Genomic DNA, 18,580 nt, shown 5'->3' with positions numbered 1-18,580 from the left:
GTCCCCAAGTGCCGCTTGGAGCTGAGGGGTCCAGGGGTCCCTGGATGCCCTTTGGAGCTGGGGATACTCGGGGTCCCTTGTGTGCTGAGAGTCCCTGGATACTCCTTGGAGCTGAAAGTACTGGGGGTCCCCTGGGTGCTGGGCATCCCTGGTATCCTTTAGTGCTGGGGATCTCTGGGTACCCCTTGGAGCTGAGCTGTGCTGGGAGTCCCTTGGGGTGCTGCGGGTCCCTGGTACCCTTGGAGCTTGGTGGTGCTGGGGGGTCCTTAGGCACTGCAGGGTGCTGGGGGTGCCTGAGTGTCCCTTGGAACTGAGGGGTGCTGAGAGGTCCTGGGGTCCCTGGTACCCTTTGAAGCTGAGGGGTGCTAGGGTGTCCTGGGTAGCCTTTGGAGTTGGGGGTGCTGGGGGATCGCTAGAGCGCTGCAGGTTGTTGAGGGTTCCTGGGTCCCCCTTGGAGCTGGGGTTGCTTGGGCTCGGGTGCCCCTTGGAACTCAGGGTTCCTGGAGGTCCCTGGGTGCGCCCTGGAGCTGGGGGTTGCTGGGCTTCTCCAGGAACCCCTTGGAGCTGGGGGATGCTGTGGGTCCCTTGGGTGCTGCAGTGTACTGGGTGTCCATGGGTGCCCCCTGGAGCTGGGAGCAAGGGGTGCCAGATCTCCCTCAGAGCCACATGTCACTGGGTGCCCCAGATGCCACTGTCCCTGATGCAGGGCCAGGGGGTGCTCATGGCTCCCGCAGCAGCACAGCACACCCAGCTGCTAAGCCAGCACCCCCTAAGGGGGGCTTAGCCCCACCAGCAACAACCCAGCTCCCTGCCCAGGGATCCCGCTGCTGCCCTCACCCCCCACACCCAGGGGATGCTGCTGAATGCCTGGGGTGATGCCAGCCCACCCCTTGTCCCTCTCCCACCCCCAGGGACTCCCCCTAGCCCTCCCTCAGAGGTGAAACACCCATGCCCACACCCGAGTCATGGAGGGGCATGTCAGTATATATTTTTTCTTTTTTTTTTTCTTTCTACATTTTATTATTTCAAATCAGGTGACAAATTCAGTAAAATATCCCGTGGGAAAAGCAAGGCCACAGGCACTGGCTGAGAGGGCCCCCCCCAGGCTGTGGGGGACCACAGGGGCCATTCTGTACAGCATGCTCTCCTCGCCAAATGCAACAGCTAGCCCTACAAAACTAGGTTTAGAAAATGGGGGGGGGGGGGGGGGGAAGGGGGCAAGAAGATACAGGCAGCGGGCCGTGCCCACCCTCCTGCCCATCCCTCTGAGTGGTGGTGGGCAGCAAGGCCAGGTGGTATGTGGACACACACACACACACACCCCAAGGCACACAGTTGGGGGGTGGGCTGACCATGGAGGATGCCACCACCATGTAGCACTCAATGCTTTTAAATAGTTCCGTAGAAAGGTTTCTTTAAAAAGCAACCTCGACCCAGCCGGTGTGGTGTGGTTTTTTTTTGCACAGGTTTGGGTTTGTTGTTCCCCCCGTCCCGTCCCCCCCCCCCCGTTTTTTTATTTCTTTTATTTACTAAAAGGAATGTTGTTGGTCGTGTTTTCTGCCAGGTGGGCAGACCCAATGGGGCCCCTGTGTCCCCCCTATGCCAGCAACACTTGTAATGTAAACAGTGAGAGCGCCAGGGCTCAGGAGCAAATAAACGGGAGGGCTGGAGTGGTTAAGGGGTTAAAAATCAAAATTAAAACACCATTTTCCCCAGGAAGGCAGAACAGGTGACACCAGGTGAGGAGGATGGCAGGGGGGCGAGTGGGGATGGCAGGGGGGACATGGGCCCTGCCACCATGCTGGCACCCAAAAAGTGTCTTTATGGGATGGGGGCATAGGGATGAAAAAAAGAAGCAGGAGTGGGCAGGTGGCACGGTCCTTCCTTCACTGGCATGGACGAGGATCCTAGGAGAGAATGGGTGGTGAGTGGGTGGGGTCTGGGGAGGGGTGCACAGGCCCCCCCTGCCAGCTTGTGCCACAGCAGGGAGAGCAGGCAGCACCTGTCCTGGCCACGGAGGGTGCTCTGTGACCACCCCATTTGGGGGGCCACCACCAGGACCACCACCCACCTGGGCAACACCAGCCCTCAGAAAAGCCCACAGTCCTTCAGGTTGTTTTTGATGATGACATCAGTGACAGCGTCAAAGACAAACTGCACGTTCTTGGTGTCGGTGGCACAGGTGAAGTGGGTGTAGATCTCCTTGGTGTCCTTCCGCTTGTTCAGGTCCTCAAACTTGCTCTGGATGTAGCCAGCCGCCTCATCGTAGTTGTTGGCCCCTGGGGAGGAGGAGACGCTGGGCTGCCCTGCAGCTGCCCAGGGACAGCAGGACCCCCCTGCCACTGGCACCTAAGGGCTTTGGGCTCAGCTTGGCTCCCCCCACCACCACAGCCACTGCCCCAATGCCAAACTGATGCTCCCCAGGCACAGTTAGCCTCAGCTAAACCCCCCCAGGGCTGCTGCCCCTTGTTCACTCCCATCTTCCCCCATACACCGGGGCACCCCAAACACCATGGCAACCCACTTTCTGCCCCAACACACTGCTCCCTGGGCACAAGAGGCAGCATCTCCATCCCTAGCACCTCCTGCTACAGTGTCCAGGCAAGGCACTGCCTGCTCCTCCTGCTCCTCCTGCCAGGGGGACCAGGGAAGGCACTAAGGGACCCCACAGTACCTGTGTACTCAGGGAAGCAGATGGTCAGGGGGCTGTGTACAATCTTCTCCTCAAAGAGGTCCTTCTTGTTGAGGAAGAGGATGATGGACGTGTCTGTGAACCACTTGTTGTTGCAGATGCTGTCAAACAGCTTCATGCTCTCGTGCATCCGGTTCTGGCAGGGAAGACGGCAGCCTGAGCTAGGCAGGGACCCCCAGGCAGTGCCCACCCCACTGCTGCCCCCACTGCTCCTGCCAGCCTGGGCAGGGGATGCCGAGGGCCCTGCAAGGCTTGGACCACACTGGCCAGGGCACTGGTGGCCACTAGAGGAGGGGGTGCTTCCCCAGCCACCCAAGGAAGGGACAGCTCACAGTGCCAGCTCCATCCCACCCAACTCACCATCTCCTCGTCTTCAGCCAGCACCAGGTCATAGGCACTCAGGGCCACACAGAAAATTATAGCCGTCACCCCCTCGAAGCAGTGGATCCACTTCTTCCGCTCCGAGCGCTGGCCACCCACATCAAACATCCTGTGGCAGGGAGGTGGCATGGTGGCGGGTGGCAGCTCCCAACCTCCCTCACCCCATGCCCTGCTTCAGTTTCCCCAGCTGCCCAGAACAGGAGCAGCACTGAGGCAGGCAGAGCAGGGTGCCTCTACCCCAGTGATTTTGCCAGGGCTGCAGATCTGCCCTAGCACCCACTGCCCATCCCAGGGACAGCACTGTCTTGGCTCATTTCCCAGCCAGAGCAAATTCATCCTGTGAGCCAAGGTAGGATCAGGCCGCCTTTCCCAGGAGGTGTCAGTGCAATGCTCCCTGAAGCCAGGCTCCCGGAAGTGGTTTTGGAGGCCCACTCCAGAACGGGTGCTGCAGAGTGTTGCCAGAGACCTTGGACCAAGGGGAGCCACAGTGCTTGGCCAAGCAGCTGGGGTCTCAGTGGGACTGCAGGCAGCACGAGGGCTGAGGGGATGCTTCTGGTGCACTGTGTGCCTCTCCCACTGCAGGCAGCAGAGGATGCCCTGCCTCCATGGAGAAGAGCCCAGAAGCAGTGCCAGGTCCACTTCCAGCCACCCAGCCAGCAGAGAGGCTTCCTCACTGCTGTGCTCCCCTGCCCCCAGACCACCCTCTCTGGCCCACTGCCAACTCCGAAGCATGGCCCTGGCAATGTGCAACCAAGCACAGCCATCCCACCAGGGTGGCACGGGGGGCGCTGAGAGCCCCCTGCACTAAGGGAGGACCCCAGCAGATCTTTCTGCTGACAGCTCTGTTGCCAAGTGACTAAATCTCCTGGGATATGGGCGATGCCAGCTTTCTGCCTTGGGAACTGGAGCCCTGACTATTTCCCCACTGGTTTTTGGTGGAAAGCAACCCTGGGCTGCCAGTGGGAAGCAGCACTGGTTCCCAACCCAAAACCCCTGGCTGCCACTCAATGCCCTTCCCATGTCGGGAAGCACGAAGCATGGAAGCAGCGTCACGGCACCGGAGATGCCTTCCCCCTTCCTCTCCTTGCCAGAGGCTGGATCCGCCCCCAGGCTGAGCCCTACGAGATGTTTCTGAGGCTGCTCCAGCTATTTCGGTGGTTTCCGCTCTCTGAAGCAGCAGCTCCCGCCATGAGCAAAGCTGGGGGGGCTTGGCGTGTGCGGCGTGCAAGCAGGATCTGCCCCAGCATGGGGAGTAAGGGTGGGTTTTTTTTCATCTTGGAAGGGGTCAGACATACTTGAAATGCAGGTCCTTGAAGGTGAAGTGGGTCTCTACAATGCCAGTGGTCTTCACTCTGGTGCGCAGCACGTCCTGCTGGGTGGGGATGTAGTCGGCACGGGCTATCCTCTCCAGGTCATTCAAGTAGCTGGGGAGGAGGCAGAAAGGTGCTGTGGAAGCTGGACTATGGGGCATGACCCACCCAAATCCCATGGCGAATCCCCACACCACCCAGGGTCCCCTGCCCACAGCCTGGCATTATCCATTCAGGGTGTGCAGTGCTGAGCCAGGCAGCACAGCAGACCCCATCCACACGCTGGGGTCACCCCACCACCCTGCCAGACATGGGCAGGGCATGGCAGGATGGCCAGCTGCTGGGGCAGCAAGAGGACACATGGGAACAAGGGGCAGTGTGCTGGCAGCTGGGGCCAGGCAGGGGACACAGCCAGGCTGGGGGGCTCCCCCCGTTTCCTCAACAACTTGCATGGGGGAAATGGCAAGAAGAAAGTATTCACTGCTATGGCAACCAGCCGCAGCACCGGCGGAAACAATTGATGGCACCGTGCCATTTATAGTCAAAAGACACAAAGGGCCGGCATCCTGGAAGGAAGCGGGAGGCGGGCAGCCAGAGGGATGGGGAGCACCATGGCTGGGGGGCTGCTGCTCACCCCGAGGCCCCCAGGGTGACATTGCCTGCCCTGCTGCCTGCCTGGCCCCACCAGACCTTGGATCCTGGCAGCAGTAGTAGCTCAGTCCCCAAGCAGCCCACTGGGACCAGCTGAGGGATGCCGGGGGGGACCAATGCTGGTTTTGATTTCTCCAGCTCACGTTGCTTTAATTGGGTTATTATAAACAGGCTCCTTTAAGCAAATTAGGTTTGCCCTAATTAAGGCCTTTGCAGCCCTGTAATCTGGTGAAAGTCAGATTACAGCTTGCAAGGTCATGGAGATCCCCAGCTCTGATGGCAGCACGGCTGCTCACCAGCTCCCAGGAATCCAGAGCCATGGGTGCCCCAGAACCCTGCTGTGGGTGCAAGGGCGGGGGGGCCAGCACACTACTGCCATGGAGCAGCTCAAAAACAGCCGGAAACACACACGGCCTCCGGCTGACAAAAAAACAGGAAACACTGTGGCAGCGCCGTACACGGCGCCGGCAACACTTGGACCTCACACCCAGCCCCAGTATGCCAGTAAGCACCCACCCGAGCTCCTGGCACCCCAACGGACTGTGGAGGAGGAGGCTGAGGGCTGCTGCAGAAAGCTGGGGCATGGGTGAGGTGCATGCTTGGCCCAGCACGGGGCTCCTCATCCCCAGAGTGCCCTGTGATGGCAGCACTGCAGGTGCAGCACCATCCCCAGGGGACTGGACAAGGCATCAGCTACCCCACCAGCATCTCCACGGGGCCGGAAAAAGGGTGGGGCAACATCTTGAGGGGGCTTCTAATTAATAGTTGCCCAACCCCCATAGCATGCCTAATCCTCCATAAATGTATTTATGGCAATACTTGATTTACAGACACTTTGCAAATGTATTTGCCTGAACTGTGCATGCGAGCTGCCAGGCACCTGCCAGGTCTCCCGTGCCTCCAAGCCGGCACCCACGGCACAGTGCGGCACTACCAGGGAAATGCTGGCACTGGCTGGGGAGGGATGGGGCTGAGTGGGACAGGGGTTGGGGAGGGCAGCCAGGTGCCTGGCAGGAGGAAGCGAAAGCTGCACACACCAGAGGAAAATGCCGACAGAAGCTTCTTTGGGGTCAGTGCTTGCCAGGAGTGCTCCTGCAACCTCTTCCCCCCAGTGACCTCAGTGCAGAACAGGGACCCGCCAGTGCCAAGCGGGAGGGGATGGCTGGCCTGGCATACGGGGGGAACCAAGCAGCCCCCAGAACGGTGATGAGTCCCAAGGGTGCTCAATCCCCACTGCTGCCACCCTTGGCAGGGGTTTCCCAGCACACCACAAGCTCCCCTGGTCCTGCTTTACCACAAGGGGTCTGGACACAGAGGGCAGGAAGGCATTGTGCAAGCTGAACACAGCCTTGGCTGCACCACCCTCTCCAGCAATCATACAGATAATCACACAGATTAATTTATTTATTAAATCTCTTCAGGGATAAACCCAACCAGATGCAGGCAATTTATCTACCTAAACACTAGCTTGCTGGCTAATATGCTAGTGTAATGCCAAGTCTTTCCCTACAAACTCAGTTAAAAAGAAAAAGAAAAGCCTCTTGTGCATCCTAATTGGCCTGTTCAGACCATACAGGATACCCAGTGCTTTCTTTGGGCCTCTTTCTTGCCTTCATAGCCCATAAAGGACCGTGAGGTCAGGCAGGACCCTTGGCCGTGCTCACATCGGGGGAGCCATCTCAGGGAGGCCAGGGGAGAGCATCCTCTGGGGAAGGGCATGGGCACAGAGCAGTGGCAGGAGGGGGATGCAGCACCCTGCCAGAGGAGGAAACAGCTTTCGAAACATCCGCCTTCCCAGTTCTGCTCCAGCCCAGCCCCAGCACTGGACAGGAAGTGGCAGCGCCAGCCCCCAAGCCTGGCGATGGGCAACAGCAGCCCCTGGGGGATTTTCTATTGCTCAATAAAAGCAACACAGCCCACAGAGCTTGGATCCAGCCAAGCTGGGGGACAGATGCAGGGTACTCACTAGGCAGCAGAGTCATTCAGCTGGTACTCTCGGGAGCGGTTAAAACAAGCCTGGACCCCGTTGTCAGTCCACAGCCTCCGGATCACGTTGGCCAGGTCCTCCGGCATGATGCCCTGCTCCTCAGCAGTGCAGGAGAGTGCGAACAGCTGCCGAGCATCATCCTGCAGGGAAAAAACAGGGCTCAAGCTTTGGCATGGGGTTATTGAAGCTTGCTCTCCCCCAGAGGACCTGACCAGAGCCCACCATGTCCCACAGGGACAGCAAGGCAGGAGCTCCAACAGTGAATGGGGACAACACCCAAGGGAAGCAGCAGAATCCCCACTCCTGCACCCATCGGGTGCCGTGCTGAGATAGGCCACCCATGGGTTATGCTTTGGGTCCTGCCATCCTCAGCACCAGGGACAGGAGGTCACAGCCAGCCAGGGAGCAGCAGGGCTTGGACAGGGCCACTCTTGATCCTGTTCTCCAGCTTTGGGCACATCTGCTTTTGCCCCTCAAGAACTCCCACCCCTGCCAGATGCAGTGGGAGCAGGATGACACTCACTGCTCTGGAGGAGTCTCCAAAGTCAATCTGCAGGTTCCCCATCGCCTTGATGATGGCCATAATGGACTGGATGGTGTTGCTGTAAACCACGGCTTTGTACTGCCGGCACTCCTCCTCTGAGTAGCCATCCTCATGGATGATCCTGGGGCAAGGGAGAGAGACAGGCAAGGTTAGCCCTTTGCAGGGCACCGTGGGGTGCTGCCCCCCACCCATGCTCTGTGGCAACACTGATGGGGAGCTTTCCCTGGGTGCCACTGGTTTCAGAGCCCACAGTCAAGGTCTGCATGGTATCAGCCACCGTGACATTGCAGGGACCACTCACTTCATCTGTTTGACAATGGTGCTCTTCCCAGACTCACCAGCACCTGCAGAGAAACAAGAAGGGGACATGAGCAGTGAGGTACTGCCCAAAGCCAGGGACTGCCCCCAGCCCAGGGAGGGAGCGTGGTGGGCACCTCAACCATTGGAGAATAGCTCCCAGTGTTGGCTGGAGATGCTTGCATGGGTTCTGGGGATGTCAGGGCCAAGAAAGGGGGAGGAAAAGGAGGGCCTGGGGGGGACCTTGTAGTAGCTCCCAAGAGGAGAAATGACACCTGCTCTGGGCCAGGAAAATGGCATCAATGCACTAACATTTCCCCTGCAGTCCCAGCATGCTGCAGCCAAGACAATTGGCAGCCCTGGCATCAGTCGAGCTTGGGGATGCCCTGCAATGAGGGGCTAAGCCCTGCCTATCACCTGCCGTCCCAGCTCAAGGCAGAGCTTGAGCTTAGCTGCTGCATCCCGCATCCCTGTTGCGCTGGGGAATGATGGAGTGCCAGCCTCCCTGTGTGCCCACAGCTGGAACCAGCAGCAGCCAGGACATGGAGATGCTCGTGCCACCAGGTACGGGCAGAGGGCCAGGCAGCTGAAGCCAAGCACCCCAGGGAACTCGGGAAGAAGCTGCCGCCTCCACCAGCCAGCTCGAGCGGCTCCCAGTGGGATCAGCCACCCCCGGGTTGCTTTTTAAATAGTGTGCACTTTCCAGCCTGCTGGGTCCCGTGCCCCAGCCAGGCTGTGGAGGTGGCTGCCAGCAGGGAAAGCCAACGGCTTTTGCAGTGCATTTATCTTTCAGCATCCATATGCAGGATGCCAGGGGTTCAGAGGGGACTGCCAGAGCACCTAAGGCTCCCCCTCTGCCATCCCATCCCCCTTGGAGACATCACCCCCACACAGGGAACAGTGCAGCTCCCAGCCCAGCCCTCCCTCCCCACACTGGGAGTGGGGAAGGAACAAAGTCACCCTGGCTGCAAGAAAGGGGAAGCTCAAAGGGGAAGCTCACAGGGACGGTGTGTGTCCCTTGTCCCCTCTCCGGGCAGGGAGTGCTACTGAGATGAATGAGTGCCTGGTTCGCCTCACCCCAGAACATCCAGCAGGATGAGTTCCCTTTGGCTGGCAACCAGCGCAGTCCCTGCCTCCAGGTGCCAATCCCAAGGGATGCCCCTGAGCTGAGCACCTGTCTCTGCATCCTCTCCCACCCCTCTCAGGGGTCCCTCTGCCACTGCCCTCAGTCACAGAGCTGCCCTTACAGGGGGCCCCAAGCAGACAGCAGCAGGGCTGTGCCAGCACGGCCGCAGAGGGGGAAGAGAGATTACAGAGGAGGGAAAAGAAAAAAATTTTAAAAATAAAATTGAGATTATGCTAAAATTAACTGGGAAAAACAGAGCTCGTCATACCAGCTGAGACATGGCAGCAGGGAGTAAACACCTTCTGCCCGTGCCACCAGCATAAATGCGACCTTGGTGATGGGCACATACCCCTTTGGACATCACCATGAGCACTGCTCAGGGCACGAAGCCCCCTGAGATTGGGGCTATACAGGCCCTTTATTTACTGTCATCATCACCCTGCTCCACAGTTTCCACACTGTATGTGCTGGGGGAACAGCTTTGCTCATCCCCAAGGGCGGGTGACCCTCCACCGGCGCCCTCAGGATGCTGACGCGGCACCCGGCACAGCCCGGCCAGGCCGGCATTCGTGGTCAGCACTGGCAACTCCTGCCTGAAGCTGGGAGCAGCTGGGGGAAGGACTCAGTGTATCCCTTCATTTTTTCCATTAAATATCTCCGATTTCTGGCAACGCCACCCCATACCACAGGGCTTGGCAGCCAGGGCTGGCTGCATTCACCATGCCCCTCTCCAAGGGGTGCCGGACAGGGAAACTGAGGCATGCAGCAAGAGAGAACCCTTCTTATAAGCATCCCTGGGGCAAGGTGCCAGTTTTCCCCCAGCTCCTGCTCTGCATGACCCTGCCTGCCATTTGCTTCCTGCCCAGGAGGGAACAACCCTCCCGGGACCTTCTGCCCACTCCTGGCAGGACAGCTCTCTCAAGCAGCTGCAGAGGCTGGCCATTTCCCTCGCAAACTTCCCCCATGGCTCCTTCCGCACAGGCTGCAGAAGGCAACCGCACCATTGACCCCCCTTTCCAAGCTAGCACCTCTGCTCGCCACTGGGAGCTCGTCCAGCACAGGAGCCCATGTGATTGCAGCAAGCAGAAATTCAGGCCCTAATTAATAACATCCCCCAGCTGCCCTGCCAGCACCCAGAAGGAAGCTGGGGCAGCAGCAGTTAGTGTATGTGTGTGTGCGTCCTAATCTCCCTTTCAAAGCACTGCCTTTGCCTAATGAAGGGGCCAGGTAACTGCCAGGGAAGCTGGCCTGCTTCCCCCCAGCATATGTCGGGGCCCAATGGGTGCCCTAGCACTAGCGAATCCCACCCAGCTGAGGGCAGGGGGACCCTTACCAGCCCCCCCAGACAAGCACAGCAGAGGGGAAGAGTTTCCAATCCCTGGAAAACCCCAGCTGCCATCCCATTCAGCCCCAAAACAATCCCCAGGCAGGGTGCCAGCTCCCACCCTCCTGCACAAACCAGGCAGGAGGCAGGCAGCACCAGAGGGGCTTCACACCCTTCGGACCCCCTGCGCCAGCCAGGCATGGGGCGGGGTGGGGGTGGGGCAGAGAGAAGCCCCCACCGTGGGCTGACCCCACAGCCCGGCTTCCTCCAGCCCTGCCTACTCCCTGCCCATCCTTCCTGCCTGCCAGGACCAGGCAGCGCTCTGGGCAGCGCTCATTCCCAGAGTGGTGCCTGTCAAAATAGGAGGAGAGCATGCTCTCAGGCCAATTTCCCCCTCCTTTTCTTAAAAATAATCTTCAAAAATTTTAAAAAGCAAGCAGCTGCCCAGCTCCAAAACATCCTGTTAATCCACCAGTGAAAAATGTATTTAGCCAACATACATTTTGCAGCCCACGATTTAAGATACTTTCTGGCCAGCATATATTTAATGCAATATATTTCTGGCCAGCAGGTATTTAATGCCATACATTGAAGGAGTTGGTCACAGGTTTCGTGGTCCACCTCACCCTGCATCGCTGAGAGGTGATTTTCCGTCTTGCCACACGGCACCATCCTGTTTTATGCCTTCAAATATCTAGGCATGGATTGCAGTGATGCACAGCTGGAAAATTTTCCTTATAATGGGGGAGAAGCTGGAATTCAATCCACCAGTGGGTCCCTGAGCCATCCCCACCCCTGGCACCCAGAGCCCTGTCCCCAGCCACTGTGCCAGCAAGTCCTCCCAGCCCAGCAAACAGCAGCTACTATTTAAGCATGGTTTTTACTGCCAGACAAACCCACTGATCCCCTTCCCTGCAGGATGGACGGACAGCTGGACAGAGGGACAGCTGCGGAGCCCACCCCCCTTAGCATGGTGGGGTCCCCACCATCAAATGGAACTTTCAAAGGTGTGTGTTAAAAGCAGAATTACCCTAAAGACAAAAAATAATAAAAAGAGATTCCCTTTGACATTTTCCTTCCTACCCAAAATAGATGGAAAATAGCTGTAAAAATAATCGTGTTTTTTTTTAAAACCCCACAGCGACACAAGGCGTTTTTCCCAGGGGCCATCCCATTCCACACAGTGCTGGCCGCTTCCCAGGAGGAGCCCATGCATTGGTGGCCAGTGGGATGCTGAGTGCTGGGCATTACCCCAAAAAATTGGGGGGCCCCAGGGATGCACAGAACCCCCCTATCCAAGGGAGTCAACGGAGACATGGCTCAGCCTGGCAACCCCTGCCCCCACCCCCACCCCCAAAAAAAAAAAAAAAGATAAAGCATTGGAAAGGATGTTCAGAGCAACACCGGGGAAGAACAGGTGGGCTGGGGACACTTTCCTGGGGAGCATGGCAAATACATCCCCAGTACCAACAAGGGCTGCTGGTGGTTGCAAGCTGGACAAAACTATCCTTGTGCTGGGCTTTTTCCAGGAATCCCAGAACTTTGCTGCTCTGTTTCTGCTCCTGCCATAGCTTTAATGGTCTCTCCCCCCTCCACTGGCACCAGCTGCCTCCATGCCCTCGCCCCCCACATCAGCTACGCTGGCACCAGGGTGGTTGGGGAAGAGCCCCCACACTCAGGCTCAGCAGTGAGCTGTCCCCTCCTCCCAGACACATTTGGGGTAATCAGCATCAATTCTGGGGCTCAGCCTTAAAAAAGGGGGTTCCTGAACACCATCACCGTCTGCGTCCCCCCCAGCCACTCTGGGCACAGGGACACCATGATGCTCCCCCATTCCCCCCCACCAACCCCAAACACCTGGATTGGCTCTGGTGCAGCCCATACCGGACAGCTGTCCCCAGCAGTGCCATGTCCCCATGCTTGGGTGCCATCATCCCCTCCATCCTGCCCTGCTGGGGTTGGGGGTCACCCACTGGCACAGCTGGGATGCCACCAGCACCCTGCTCACCCCATCTGGGTTTTCTGCCAGCGGGGATGAAGGATTACTCAGCTCTCCCAGCTCTAGTGATTCAGCCAGCCTTCAGCCCAGAAACCCACACTCCAGGCCGGCACAGAGCAGGAAACCCGGTGGCTGCAGAGAGGCCAGGCTGGCCCCAGCTACAGCAGTGGCATTTGGGCACACTGCCATCCCAGCCCTGGCACCTGCTGGCACCCACAGCCCTAGGCAGGCTCAGCCCACAGGAGACCTTCTTCTGTAAAGGTATATATATAGGTAAAGCAATATATATCTACCTATGCACTTTTTAATATATATATTAAAATCAATTTATATACTGCTCCATACAAAAAAGCAATATATATATTTAAATATATAAAATATATTTCTAATGCATACATGTAAATAAATATATATAAGCCTGTTGCCTCTCCTGGGCAAAGCCTAAGTGCTCACCTCAGAGCAAAGGGCAGCTGCCTGCACCTGGGACATCACCAGCTGGGACACTGGGGTGACCTGTCCCGGGGCCTGGGTGCCAGGCTCCTTGCTTCTGTCCCATCCCAAGCCCAGCCACCAGCTCCAGATGGTTGGATGTGGTGTCCCCCAGATCTAATGACACTGAGCTCTTCCCTGCTCTCCAGCACCTCCCAATCCGTGACCAGAAACACCACCAGAGCCCCACCAGTGTCCCCACCGAAAGGGGGTCCTCGTCCCCTCCCATCACCCCAGGCTGGGGCAAGAGGAGGGACAAAAACAAAACCCCAAGACAGGACGAAGCGCAGCAAACCCGACCGCTTGCACAAAAGCCCAGGGCAGCACCGGGGAAACACAGCCTCTGAAAGTCACAGCTGGTTCCTCCCTTCCTCTATTTTTATGCAAGCCCCTCCAAAAAAATACAAAGCTGCTGAGCCCTGCCCTGGCCATAGGGGCAGGATTTGTTTCAGGCAGCTGCCTGTTCTGACTCACCACAGTGCAACCCAGGCTGTGTGGGATGCAAGAGGAGCATCCTTGACCTGGGGTTTGCACCTCCACCTAAACAGCACCAAAACCCACTGGGGATTGACCTGCCAGTACCTTCCCCCACCCTGGGCACCTTCCCAGCCTCAAACACCTCCTGAGCAGCCAAGAAAACCTTTTGCTTTCCTAATCCTCCAAAGGAAGATAAGGAATTAGGGGCTTTGAGCACTGTGACTGCTTGCCTGCAGCTGATCTTGCATCACCCCCAGAGCACCTGGCTCCCGCAGGCAGGGCGGTGTGCTGGGCAGGAGCCAGCTTCCACTGCTGCCTAGCAGAAATGGCCAGCAACTCCAGCAGTTTGAGCCCTGGCAATGCCGAGGAGCCGGTGGTGGCACTGCAGCTGCCAGCAACCTTGCTCCTCGGGGCAGATGCTCCAGGTGCCCTCAGCTGTCAGTGGCAGCTCCCAGCCTCTCCTAGCACCAAAACTTTGGGAGGTTTCTGTTTTCCAGTGACAGGGAGTGGGAGAATGGCTGCTTAAGGGGGGATGGCTTCATCTAGGGGGAATTTCTCCCCATCAGAGAGACCAGGGCTTCAAAACATCCAGCACGCAACCTATCTGCCTGAGTCCCCACCTGCAGTCCCAGGTGCCACTGGGGGTCCTGCCTGCCCTCACCACACCAACAGCCTGCATCCATCCCTCTCCAGCTCACCTGCCACAGCAGAGGCAAGGAAGAAGTGGGCTCATGGCCACACACAGGGCATGGCACCGAGCCAAGGCACCTTCACCAGTCAGCCCCGAGCCCTCCATGGTGCCAGTGGCCAGCTCAGCCCTGTGCTTCCACTGCCACAACCACACACCAACACTGGTGTTCTCCACTCACACCACGTTCTGCCCGGCTGCACCAGCAGCTTCAAGCCGTGGCTGCAGGATGGCACGAGACACCAGCAAAAAAACCACAGTGCTTGCAAGAGGCATCTTCTTTTCATGCCACAGGCTGATTCAGCACAAAGGGTGAAGCTATTTTTCTCCTTATTTTTTTTCCTCCCTAATTTTTCTCATTTTTTTTCCTCCCTAATTTTTCTCCCCTATTTCTGGAAAATGCAAGAGTGCTGCAGCCCCCAGGAAGACCACAGAGCTCTGCCTTGCCAAGTGCACCCAATAGCCATGGTGCTCACCAAAAAGTGCCTGCCTGAGCTCATGCAAGGCCCTGGTTCTCCTCAAAGCTTCCTCTGACCATGGGGAAAAAAAATAAGCCACAGGAAGGGTAGGCAGCTGAATGCCAGGAGCATCCCCCCCCAGCACCATGTCCCCACCTCCAGGAGTTCTTGTGGAGCCAGGGATGCTGTGAGCAGCAGGTCCTGGGGGGGGTAACACCGGCCCCACCTCCCCAGCTGCTTCCTGCTGGCTCGGGAGGATTTTCCGGCCACTGCTCAGCTCGGAAATGGGCAGTAATGACCCAAGGCTCCAGTGCTATTTACACCTGAACAGCTGTGAGGGGAAAAAATAAACATTTTAAAAAAATCACAAAAAAAGGAGCCATTTTATTCTGTTTTTGGCTTTAGAAACCAGCTGAGATCAGAAATGCTTCCCATAAACTCTGGCTCTGGCAGAAGGGAGTGTGGCCATCCTCTTCCTCCCACCTCCACTTCAGCACAGAGCAGGATATGGGGAAAAGGGGTGCTGGCCAAGCAGCCCGTGCCACAATCCTGGCTGACCAGCAAGCCCTTGTCACCCCTCAGTGATGTTCAGCCAGCCAGCCAGGCTCCCTCAACCCAGGCACCCAGAGCTGACCACACTGGGATGATGCTGCCCATCCTGGCCAGACCCCAGAGCCTCCCAGAGCCCTGCAGAGAGGAGGTGCCAAAACCCCCCAGCCAGCTGCACCCCCCGGCACTGTTATTTCATGCCAGGCAGCAGTCCAAGAGGAGCTGAGCTGGAGCAAGGCCTGGTGCATGAGCAGCTCACAGCAAAAGGGGGACCACGTGTTTCCCCAACAGCCTGCAAACCCCATGGGGTTTCGCTCCACCAGCGCACTCCCCTCCCCGGAAACAAGCAGGTCAGCGAGATTGCAAAACCAGCGAGCCGCCCCCCCCCCGCCTCCCAGTGGCGCAGACCCCTGGCCGGACCCCCTAGGACAGGTCTTGCCACTGGCTCGGGTCACGCCAAGGCAAAATAAAATAAAAATCAAAACAAAAACCCTAAGCGCTCTGTTAAAGGAGCATTTCAAGGCATTAACTACGTATTTCTCAAGGCAGGCAGGGGTTGAGCAAATAAAGGGCTGCCGGATTTCGGCGTGACTTCCTGCTGCCGGCGGCTTCCTCTGCCAACGGCGACGAGCCGAAAGACATTTTCTGCCGGCACTCCCCAGGCAGCAGTCAGGGCTTTCTCCACCCTGTCCCATGTTCTGCTGTCCCACAGTGTCATGGGAGCCCCACACGCTCCCGCGTCACACCCAGAGCAAGGCCCTCCCTGGGAATTTCGGAAAGGGAACAAAAACCCCAACTGGGAGTTATTATAAAAAAAAGAATTCAAATAAATAAGCGGCTGCCTTGCCTGCAGGCACAGGGCAGGTCTGTGAACGCCCACAGAAGCATCGCTGGGGTGCTTTGAAGAGCGCAAGCAGCCCGTTATCGGTATAAAAATCGAGTATCCATGGGGCAGAGCACCCGTGGGCTGTGGGGGGGGGCCCTGCCTGCTGTAGGCAGCATTTGGGGCAGAGTTGCCTGCCCAAGCCCCCACAGCAAGGGGAGCACAAAGGTGAGATGGAGCAGCTTGGGCCTGTCCTGGCGCCCCAGTGGGGGGAGGCATGGGGCAGCTGGTACCCATTGACCCCGTTACCTCTCCCCCAGCCGGCCTGGGGCCAGGTCAATAGGAGCTCATGGAGGGGCACCCCCAGCACAGCTGGGCAGCTGGGGGTCCCAGGCAGGCAGGATGGGGTGCCCAGACTTGCAGTGCCTTTGCTGGGAGGGCCCAGCCAGGAAGGTGGGGATGCCCTAACTTGCAACCCCAAGGGATGTGCCCAGGCTGGACACCAATGGGGTTGCGGGGATGGTATTGCAGTGGGGTGGGGCTGGCACCCCATTCCCTGGGTGGATACCCAAAGCCTGGGGTATGGCCAGCACCCCACTCCTGGGGGGGATCCCTCGGGCCTGGGATGGGGTTGACACCCCAGTCCTTGGGGGGGATCCCTAAAGTCTAGGCTGGGACCAGCATCCCACTCCTAGGGGGATCTCCAGGGCCTGCTCTGAAGTCAGCATCCCAATTCTGGGGGGAAACCCAGAAGCCTGGGGTGGGGCAGACACCCCACTCCTGGGGGGACCTCTGGGGCCCGATATGTGGCAGACACCCCACTGGGTGGAGGGGGAACCCGAAACCTGGGCTGGGCCCAGAATCCCACTCCTGGGGGACCCCCGGGGCGGGGCCGGCATCCCTGCGGGCCGGTACCCAGGGTCGCTCCAAGGCAGCACGGGGCAGGGGCGGCAAGGCTGCCTAGTTCCGGTGGGGCCGGTGGGGGTAGCCCGGGGGAGGGGGCCGGGGGGGAGGGGTGGGGAGGGAGTACCGGAGGTCTCACCGAGCAGCAGCAGCTTCACCTCCCGCGCCGCCTTCTCACCATCCTCCCGCAGGTTCTTGTCAATCATGCGGGAGCGCTCAGCGGCCGCCTTGTCCTCAGCGCTCACGGTGCAGCCCATGGCGGCAGCGGCGGCGGCTGCCTGCGCGAGGCCGCGGCTCTGCCCTGCCCGGCCCGGCCCCCGCGGGGCAGAGCCCGGGAAGGGCGGGGCCGCGGGGCGGGGCGGGGCCGGGCGGGGCGGGGCCTCATCCCTGCGCGGCGGGAGGGGCCCCCACGCGGCGGCCCCGGGCATCGGCGTGAGGTGGGTCGTGGTGTGTAACGGCGACAGGCGGGGATGGGGCCACTGTGTGCCCTGGGACGGGCCCCAGGACTGGTGGTTGATGGTGTCCCCGTCCCCTGGAACAGGCAGGCACAGGGCCACAATGTGTCTTGGGACAGGCAGGCACCAGCCATGGTGCGCCCAGGGCAGGCGGGCACTAGCCCCAGCGTGCCCAGGGGCAGGCACGGGGAAGGAGACGGAGTCTGTTGCTGGACTTTAGGCCTGGGGTCCTTCGGTGTAGAGAGGTGGGTGCAGCCCCAGGGCCGGTGGTGTGGGGGGATGCTGTCTCAGGGCCACCCTCTGTGGGGATATGGTGTCACAGGGTGGTTGCTCATAGGACAGCTTGTCCCATCACTGGACATGGGGCCCAGTCCTTGGGGATCCATGTGCCACGTTGCTGGCGGAGGGACCTCCTTAGTAGGTGCCAGGGGTGGTGTGCCCGTGACAAGGGCTGGGGCACCTGGCAGCTCTCACCCAGGGTAGGGGGTACCCCTGGTGCTTGCTACCGCTGCCCCAGCTCTCAGGGCGGCACCCTTGGGAATTGGACCCTACACACAGGCCAAGGAGGGTGCCTGATTGTGCCAGCTGCCCTGCTGGGCTGGCCCATGCCCAGGAAGCTGCCCCAGCTCCATGCCAGCCCCGTGGTAGCACTTTTCCACCCACCTGGGCCCCCCAGCTTCTGCTCATCCCACAAGGTGGCGCCCACCGAGTGGGATGGGGGGCAGCAAGGGGTGCTCTGCTCTAGAAGCCGCTGTGCCAGAGGAAGGGGTGCAGCATCCTCCCACTCATCCCAGCTGTGGAGTCCATGGAGCAGCACATATGGGCCCAACATGGAGGGAGCAGGGCTGTTCCCGTGGGAGCAAGCTGCAGTGCTAATAAGGCTTTGCTAACGAGCTGGCGCCACGCCCAGGCCTGGGGCTGGCTGGAGAAAAGCCCCGTACCCGCGGGCAGGGGGAGAGAGGGGCCTAGGCTGGTGTGGGGGCTTACCTCCACTCCACACCATGCCATGGGAGAGGGCTGGGGGGCTGCCCCTGGGGCGTACTGGGGGCACCCACTGCCCTGGCGCTGGCACCAGCCCTGCTTCCACAGGAGTCCCACGCCCCGGGGGTCCTGCTTCCCTGGGGTCCATTCCCACGGAGTCCCCGCTCCCTCGGGGGTGCCACTCCCCGGGGGTCCCACTGTCCTGGGCCGGCCGCCTCCTGCAGGTCTCCGGCGGGCCGGATCCGTGCGTGGGAGCGCAGCGCCCCCTTGCGCGCAGGGAGCCCTGCCCCACCGCGTGCGTGTCCCCGTGGGCCTGCTGCGCCCACCCGTGCGCTGCTGTCCGCGGGTCCCCATGCCCGTGTCCCGGCGGGCGTCCCCCTGTGTGTGCCCATGTCTGTCTATCCCCATGGGTGCATGGGAGTATCCGTATGTCCATGCTGATCTGC

The 18,580-nt window shown here is 59.5% G+C and overlaps 1 protein-coding gene across 3 annotated transcripts; it reads right to left on the bottom strand.

The window, feature by feature from the left end:
- Positions 1-988: 988 nt before the first annotated feature.
- Positions 989-17,035, bottom strand: GNAI2 (G protein subunit alpha i2). Of its 3 annotated transcripts, XM_075096258.1 has the most exons (9): positions 16,838-17,035; positions 7,867-7,909; positions 7,545-7,686; positions 7,001-7,161; positions 4,369-4,497; positions 3,053-3,182; positions 2,675-2,828; positions 2,072-2,279; positions 989-1,907 (listed from the first exon to the last, which is right to left on the bottom strand). In XM_075096258.1, the coding sequence occupies exons 1-8, from the start codon at positions 16,953-16,955 to the stop codon at positions 2,089-2,091; spliced, it is 1,068 nt and encodes a 355-aa protein (XP_074952359.1). In that variant the 5' UTR covers positions 16,956-17,035; the 3' UTR covers positions 989-1,907; positions 2,072-2,088. The 3 variants fall into 3 exon arrangements, with proteins under 3 accessions (XP_074952359.1, XP_074952358.1, XP_074952360.1); XM_075096257.1 differs by having other exon boundaries at positions 989-2,279; XM_075096259.1 differs by lacking the exon at positions 16,838-17,035 and adding an exon at positions 14,580-14,639 and having other exon boundaries at positions 989-2,279.
- Between the last annotated feature and the right edge of the window lie 1,545 nt (positions 17,036-18,580).

This window comes from Phalacrocorax aristotelis, chromosome 6 (assembly GCF_949628215.1).
Source record: "Phalacrocorax aristotelis chromosome 6, bGulAri2.1, whole genome shotgun sequence".
Classification (NCBI taxonomy): Eukaryota; Metazoa; Chordata; class Aves; order Suliformes; family Phalacrocoracidae; genus Phalacrocorax; species Phalacrocorax aristotelis.
The sequence above is the reverse complement of the archived record's forward strand: the minus strand, read 5'-3'. Positions and strand labels throughout refer to the sequence as shown.

Excerpts from the sequence above, each read along its gene's own strand:
- GNAI2 (XM_075096257.1), bottom strand. The coding sequence starts at position 16,955 with ATGGGCTGCACCGTGAGCGCTGAGGACAAGGCGGCCGCTGAGCGCTCC. Across the intron at positions 7,162-7,544 it reads TTGGAGACTCCTCCAGAGCA|GATGATGCTCGGCAGCTGTT; the intron begins GTGAGTGTCATC and ends TTTTCCCTGCAG. Across the intron at positions 3,183-4,368 it reads TTCAAGGACCTGCATTTCAA|GATGTTTGATGTGGGTGGCC; the intron begins GTATGTCTGACC and ends TCCCTGCCACAG.